Below are 8,310 nucleotides of genomic sequence, written 5' to 3'. Positions count from 1 at the left end.
GGTTATTGGGTGATTTTTGTGTGATTATTGTGTGATTACTGTGTGATTACTGTGTGATTACTGTGCGATTATTGTGTGATTACTGGGTGATTATTGTGTGATTACTGTGTGATTACTTTGTGAATATTGTGTGATTACTGTGTGATTACTTTGTGATTATTGTGTGATTATTGTGTGATTACAGTGTGGTTATTGGGTGATTTTTGTGTGATTATTGTGTGATTACTGTGTGTTACTGTGTGATTGTTGTGTGATTACTGTGTGATTGTTGTGTGTTACTGTGTGATTATTGTGTGATTACTGTGTGTTACTGTGTGATTGTTGTGTGATTGTTGTGTGATTATTGTGTGATTATTGTGTGATTACTGTGTGATTATTGTGTGATTACTGTGTGATTATTGTGTGATTATTGTGTGATTACTGTGTGATTATTGTGTGATTATTGTGTGATTATTGTGTGATTACTGTGTGATTATTGTGTGATTATTGTGTGATTGTTGTGTGATTATTGTGTGATTTTTGTGTGACTACTGTGTGATTATTGTGTGATTACTGTGTGATTATTGCGTGATTGTTGTGTGATTATTGTGTGATTCAGACAGAAACACCTTTATATTCGAGTTAAAACAGGTTGCTTGTTATGATGCTGTTGTTTGTAAACAGTCGGTGTTACAACAGCGCCCTCTATCGGCAGCAAAAACACGGAAGTGATGAGTGGCAGTGGGAGTGACCCGGATGTAGGGACATATTAAACAGCAGACAGAACAAACAGCATCACAGTCTCTCACTTTGCTCTACAAACATGGTGAGTGTCGCATTTCTTGTCCTTTATCAGGTTTAAAACATAGATGTATACATAGTGTATGTTAGTATGTGGTTTATTACCGTTTTAACACGTGGCCTTATTATTATAGACCTGTCTGTCCATGTGGATTCATTCAAACATTAATTATTATAAATAAATTAACACCATAGACTTTTATTACTGATTATACTGTATGTAAAATAAGTGAAGCTCCTAAATATCATAAAGCAATCAGTGTGGCATGATTTAATTATTATTATTATATATATTATAATTATCATATATATCGTTTATATAATAATAATATAGTAATAATATAATGTAGTTATAACATTATTAATGATCCCTGAGTGCAGACAATTAATCCTGTAAAATGAGCATAAATCCCAGGATCTGCCCCTCTGAGCTCCAGATGCTTACAGATGTGCTGTGAATGCATGAACATCTGCTCACAGGCTTTAGGTTAGAGTTTGTCTGATGATCAGGTCACAGCTTCCTCAGGACACAGACACACCAAATGTTAGATGAAATGATGAATAAATAAATACATTCGACTGTTAGAGCTTATTAGAGAAATAAGATAGTAATAAGGGATAGTTTCAGTGTGTGTGTGGGGGGGGTATTATAATGTGTAATCCGTTATAGTAATAATAATAATACAAGTGTTATAGTATGTGTACATGGACAATCTTGTAGTGTGTGTGTGTGTGTGTGTGTGTGTGTGTGTGTGTGTGTGTGTGTGTGTGTGTGTGTGTGTGTGTACATTTAAGCAGCTTTCCAGGCTCAGTGGGCTGATAAGAGTTCATATTGGTGTGTGTGTGTGTGTGTGTGTGTGTGTGTGTGTGTGTTAGAGAGAGACAGACAGTGTTAGTGTATGTTGAATCAGCATGTTCCTCTCTGCAGTTTCTGTGTGTGTACGTGTGAGTGTGACAGACAGTGACTGTTAGTGAATGTTGAGTTGAATCAGCATGTTTCTGTGTGTGTGTGTGTGTGTGTGTGTGTGTGTGTGTGTGTGTGTGTGTGTGTGTGTGTGTGTGTGTCTGAGGGAGATATACTGTACACTGTGTGTGTGTCTGAGAGAGGTATACACTGTGTGTGTGTGTGTGTGTGTGTGTGTGTGTGTGTGTGTGTGTGTGTGTGTGTGTGGTATACTGTGTGTGTGGTATACTGTGTGTGTGTGTGTGGTATACTGTGTGTGTGTGTGTGTGTGTGTGTGTGTGTGTGTGTGTGTGTGTGTGTGTGTGTGTGGTATACTGTGTGTGTGGTATACTGTGTGTGTGTGTGTGTGTGTGGTATACTGTGTGTGTGTGTGTGTGGTATACTGTGTGTGTGGACCAACATTTTATTTGATTTGATTTTAAATAATAAACAAATTAAAAGTTCCAGTTTTTGTATAATTATGAATATTAATGATCCTTTCATGTCATACAGCCAGAGTGTATTCAGGCAGATGTGTTGCCTTTCTTTGACTTCATCACTAGTCTGCATAGTTGGCAGAGTTGCCAGATGTGTTCTTTTTACACCATCTGAGCTTTACTGTAAGTAAGAAATCCTTTAAACTGTGAAACACAAAGGCTTCCCTGTCTCACGCCTCCATTAAAGCGAGACATTCACTGAGTGACGTAATCACACACATTTCAGCCCTGTGATGGAACCATCAGAGGAGTTTCTCCGGGATTTGTGTCGATATCCTGCAGGAACAGGAAACAAGACACAGGGATGTCCAAGGAAGCGTGAATCTTCTTTCCTTTCTGTCGTCTCCTACTAAAGTCACAGAGACACACAGTGTGATGTGGTCATTACAGCTCAGACCATCCACTCAGCTCGCCACCTTCTCATCCGTAACCCGTTGAGCCGAAAGCCTTATTCGTGTTGGATTAGTTTATCAGCAGCACGTCTAAAATAACTCCCAAGTAATAAACCTCTCACAACTAGTAGTTATTTATAGAGAACTAACCGTTTATGACGTGGTCATGAATAGGATATAAAGCGCCGCTGTACACCTGTCACTGCCTCGGTGACGTCACGCGTAGTCGCAGGATTTCCTGCACAACTGGAAGCTTTAGAGGCGTCACTGAGACTCTGAGTGCTTACAAGCTCACAGACGTCTGTTTCCTGACAGGACAACAACCAAAAGCCTCAAAGGACAGAACACCAACGTCACTGCTGTATGAGACATCAGATGAATCCTCACACTGTGCTCATTAGAATATTAGACCACGCCCACCGCTACAGGACCACTCTTTATTTAACTGACATAGTGCAGCATGTTAAAGTCAAATCTCTCGGCTCCGTGTCCGAGTCGTGCACGATGTTCTCTCAGGTTATATAACGTGTCCTGATTTGTGTCTTAATAAATCTGATGAAGCTCTTGTGCAGATTCCTTTAGCATTAAACATTTCATAATAATAATAATAATAATAATAATAATAATAATAATATTTCCCTCTGCTGTGTGTTTAAAGGCTGATCAACTAACAGAGGAACAAATCGCAGGTAAGAGCTGAATCTTTAATCTATTTTAATCATCTATTTTAACATGTTTAATTTTAATTTAATTATATAGACACTATCTTCATAAATAATTTATACTACAGTGTTCAAATGGTGTGTGTTGTGCTTGTGTGTGTGTTGTGTTTATGGTGTGTGTTGTGTTTGTGGGTGTGTTGTGTTTGAAGGTGTGTTGTGTTTATTGTGTGTGTTGTGTTGTGTTTGTGTGTTTATTGTGTGTGTTGTGTTTATTGTGTGTGTTGTGTTGTGTTTGTGTGTTTATGGTGTGTGTTGTGTTTGTGGGTGTGTTGTGTTTATTGTGTGTGTTGTGTTTGTGTTCTGTTTGACGTGACGTGACATACGGCTAAGTACGGTGACCCAGACTCAGAATTCGTTCTCTGCATTTAACCCATCCAAAGTGCACACACACAGCAGTGAACACACACACCGTGAACACACACCCTTTGGATTACTGCTCCTTGGGAGCAGTTTGGGGGTTTGGTGCCTTGCTCAAGGGCGCCTCAGTCGTGGCCGGCCTGAGACTCGAACCCACAACCTTTGGATTACAAGTCAGACTCTCTAACCATTAGGCCACGACTTGCCCCGACTTGTTTGTGTGTTTATGGTGTGTGTTGTGTTTATTGGGTGTGTGTTGTGTTTGTGTGTGTTGTGAGATGTTTAATGACATCATCAGATTGTATGGTTCCTCCTCTTTAGAGAAACTTTGTTTTTTTATGGTTTAAATCTCTGGCCCTGATTTTGTTTGTTTGTTTGTTTGTTTGTTTGTTTGGCAGAGTTTAAGGAGGCGTTCTCACTGTTCGATAAGGACGGAGACGGCACCATCACCACTAAAGAGCTGGGAACAGTGATGCGCTCTCTGGGACAAAACCCCACAGAGGCAGAGCTACAGGACATGATCAATGAAGTCGATGCTGATGGTGACAGATACACACACACACACACACACACACACACACACACACACAGTTCTCAGTGATGTGGCTGAAAATATTTCAGGTGTTGAAAATAATGTGAGTCAAGAGAGACAGAGACAGACACAGAGAGAGAGAGAGAGAGAGAGAGAGAGAGAGAGAGAGAGAGAGAGAGAGAGAGAAATCCACTTCACACAAGACCAGTAAAAGAAAACCTGAATTTCTATTTTATTCAGTTTTATCTTTATTTGTGTCGTATCAGTGACTCGTCCTGTGGATGTGGTGTCTGTAAACATTAACAACACACATGACTCGAATTACTGCATTACTCTAATTAAGCTCTTAACCGGAGCAGACAAAATAAAGATGCTAATGTTATGCTAATTTTTGCCATATAGCAGATGTCCTTATCGGGAGCTTTAAAGTCTCGAACAACACAGTAACCTTCATCGTCATGGTTCTGTGACTATATACTGTAAATATTACAGCATAGCAACAACAAGTCTTTAACTCTGCACTTAACCTGGGAGCAGGACGGGTTCACACTTTAGCGTAGAGGACATTAATCTAAAGTAAAGGTATGAGAGACGAGCCCTCATTTAATGCGCTCACAGCTGTTACATATGCAAATAAACCAGATTAGCATGTCCAGTGAGAGACATCAGATTATGAAGAGGATGAAATGTTAATCCTGGGTTAAGTATGAGCAGTGTGAAAGCTCAAATAACAAAACCCGGGATTCTGTTTCCACACAGTTTCTAGTAACATAAAAGAGTCTCATGGCTACTAATGTTGGAAGCTCAGGTGGAGACACCACAGTGCTGTAGAGGAACGAGACTGCTGTGTGATGTGATGTTCCTCATGACGATGAACCTGACAGAAGAAGCACACACAAGTTTACTTCACATCAGCTACATCTCCGGCTCCAAACAGACATCAGGATGAACTCCGTCGGTCACTGCAGGGGTTTGAAGGATGGTGTTTATTTCTTTCTCTCAGGTAACGGAACGATCGACTTCCCAGAGTTCTTGACCATGATGGCCAGAAAGATGAAGGACACGGACAGTGAGGAGGAGATCAGGGAGGCTTTCAGGGTCTTCGATAAGGTTCGTTTTAACACTGCATTCGGTTCGAAGTGAGCCACATGAACATGACCTGAACATGACAGGTGTAGAGTTCAGACCTGATGTTAGATTATCTGTACAGATTGTTCATATACAATCTCTCTCTCTCTCTCTCTCTCTCTCTCTCTCTCTCTCTCTCTCTCTCTCTCTGACTTTCTTTGTCACTCCTCTTCTCTCTCCTCCTCTCCCTTTTTCTCTCTCCCTTTCTGTCTTCCTTTTTCTCTTCTCTTCTTTCTCTCTGCCCCCCCTCCTCCTCTCTTTGTCTCTCCTCCTCTCTCTATCTCTCTCTCTGTCTGTGTCTTTCTTTGTCACTCCTCTTCTCTCTCTGCCTCTCTTTGTCTCTCCTCCTCTCTCTCTCCCCCCCTCTGTCTTTCTTTTTCTCTCCTCTTCTCTCTCTCTCTTTCATTCTTTCTCTCTCTTACTCTCTCTCTGCCTCCGTCTCTCTTTCCTCTTCTCTCTCTCTCTCTAGGATGGAAACGGCTACATCAGCGCCGCAGAACTGCGCCATGTCATGACAAACCTCGGCGAGAAGCTCACAGACGAGGAAGTGGACGAGATGATCAGAGAAGCTGACATCGATGGAGACGGTCAGGTGAACTACGAAGGTACGGAACAAGGAACAAGCTTCAGCACACACTCACATTACACTAGTCTCTAATCCCTCATCACTCAGACCTGGTGTTGGATTCTCGACCGAGTGAGGATTAGAGATTAGGAGACGTCTGAGTGGCTAATGATCAGTTCATTAACAATATTAATGTAAAACCAGTTTGCAGTGTGATGATGATGATGATGATGATGATGAAATGGTTAAACCAGTATTCTTTTTTTTTGTTCTCCAGAATTTGTACAGATGATGACTGCAAAGTGAAACTTCCTGCCATCTTAGAAGAAAAGAAATGTTTTATTTACCTCTTCTGGAAAAATAATCTAAAATGATTGAGAATTTTTTCTGTACAGAGATCGAATGTTGAAATTAAAATTCTCTCCACAATCAAAGATCCAAACCAATGCATGAAAGTGTCGTGTTCCATCATCCTGCTGACCCACTGTTATTAACGAAAGAAACAACACATACATGCACACACACACACACACACACACACACACAGAGTCAGACAAACACAGACAGACACACACGCACAGACAGACAGAGAGACGCACAGACACACACACACACACACACACACACACACACAGAGTCAGACAAACACAGACAGACACACACGCACAGACAGACAGAGAGACGCACAGAGATTGAGACACACAGACAGACACACACACACACCTGGTGCTCGGCTGACGTGGGACGTGACCTCAGCCTTTCTCTGGGTTTTTCTCCCCTTCCTGCATGCAGAGTGAAAACGAACGTGACGTAATGGACCTTTTCTATAAGGAGACGAACCTGATGTTAGACTTGTGCTGATGTTAAAGCTCCACATTTCTCACAGCGATTACAGAATAGAACTTAATCAGTTTACAAAAAGTTTATGGACAATTAGACATAAGGAAATCGTGACCTTGTTAAAATGTGAAATATAAATGTGAGGAAAGTTCTTAAAGCCAGAAGATGTTAAATTAGGGCTATAATTAGAATTATTAGCACAAGTCTAATGATCTAAAGATAAGGGACTGTTATTAAGTGGTCAAAAAAAATCAACCATTTGGCACAATTTAGGCTTGTTTTAATTTTTTAGGCTTTTTTTGTATTAATTTTTGCTCAGATGGTCACCTTCAACTGTGGAGGAGAAACTTGTCATTATTATTATTATTATGATTATGATTATTATTATTATAATTATTATAGAATACATTTTGCTCACTGAATTCAGTTTATTTCCATTCCAACGTGTTCATGTTTTTTCTTGCTTTTGTCAAAATAAAACAAAACACAATAAACTCTGTATGTCTGTATAATAATAAGTCTGTATGTCTTTCTAGTTTTTGGTTTGTTTTCCTGGTGTTGCAGGTTCTGTCTGTCTGTCTGTCTGTCCATCTAAGTGTGAAGCTTACAGTATTAATAAAGAGATCTGTCTGTCTGTCTCTCTGTCTCTGTCTGTCTGTCTGTCTCTCTGTCTGTCTCTATATATACAGTATATATCCACTGAGGGAGCAGAGGCCGAGGGCTCGGTTGTGGACTCCTCGATCCCCCAAGTTGAGGTCACTGAGATAGTTGAGAAGCTCCTCAGTGGCAAGGCACAGGGGGTGGATGAGATCCGCCCCGAGTACCTCAAGTCTCTGGATGTTGTGGGGCTGTCTTGGTTGACACACCTCTGCAACATCGCGTGGCGGTTGGGGACAGTGCCTCTGGACTGGCAGACTGGGGTGGTGGTCCCTCTGTTTAAGAAGGGGGACTGGAGGGTGTGTTCCATCTACAGGGGGATCACACTCCTCAGCCTCCCCGGAAAAGTCTATGCCAGGGTACTGGAGAGGAGAATTCGGCCGATAGTCGAACCTCGGATTCAGGAGGAACAATGTGGGTTTCGTCTCGGTCGTGGAACACTGGACCATCTCTATACCGTCGCCAGGTTGCTGGAGGGTTCATGGGAGTTTGCCCAACCAGTTCACATGTGTTTTGTGGATTTGGAGAAGGCATTCGACTGTGTCCCTCATGGTGACCTGTGGGGGGTGCTCTGGGAGTATGGGATCTGGGGCCTTCTGATAAGGGCAGTCAGGTTAGGGTTAGACAGGAGCAGGAGTTTGGTTCACATAGCCGGCAGTAAGTCAGAGAGTAAGACAGTCGATCTACGTTCCTACCCTCACCTATGGTCATGAGCTTTGGGTCATGACCGAAAGGACAAGATCCCGGATACAGGCGGCCGAAATGAGTTTCCTCCGCAGGGTGGCTGGGCGCTCCCTTAGAGATAGGGGGAGGAGCTCGGTCACTCGGGAGGAGCTCAGAGTAGAGCCGCTGCTCCTCCACATCGAGAGGAGTCAGATGAGGTGGCTTTGGCATCTG

At 41.9% G+C, this 8,310-nt stretch overlaps 1 protein-coding gene across 1 annotated transcript; it reads left to right on the top strand.

Moving 5' to 3' along the window:
- The first annotated feature begins 653 nt into the window (after positions 1-653).
- On the top strand, positions 654-7,394 carry calm1b (calmodulin 1b). Its single transcript, XM_027155052.2, has 6 exons — positions 654-805; positions 3,271-3,301; positions 4,090-4,233; positions 5,227-5,333; positions 5,821-5,956; positions 6,194-7,394. The coding sequence occupies exons 1-6, from the start codon at positions 803-805 to the stop codon at positions 6,220-6,222; spliced, it is 450 nt and encodes a 149-aa protein (XP_027010853.1). The 5' UTR covers positions 654-802; the 3' UTR covers positions 6,223-7,394.
- Positions 7,395-8,310: the final 916 nt, after the last annotated feature.

Source organism: Tachysurus fulvidraco, chromosome 16, assembly GCF_022655615.1.
Source record: "Tachysurus fulvidraco isolate hzauxx_2018 chromosome 16, HZAU_PFXX_2.0, whole genome shotgun sequence".
NCBI classification, from domain to species: Eukaryota; Metazoa; Chordata; class Actinopteri; order Siluriformes; family Bagridae; genus Tachysurus; species Tachysurus fulvidraco.
This window is presented reverse-complemented; position numbering and strand designations above follow the sequence as displayed.

Bases quoted from the DNA above. Each gene is read 5' to 3' on its own strand.
- calm1b (XM_027155052.2), top strand. The intron at 4,234-5,226 runs GTGACAGATACA...TCTTTCTCTCAG, and splicing joins CAATGAAGTCGATGCTGATG to GTAACGGAACGATCGACTTC. The intron at 5,334-5,820 runs GTTCGTTTTAAC...CTCTCTCTCTAG, and splicing joins CTTTCAGGGTCTTCGATAAG to GATGGAAACGGCTACATCAG.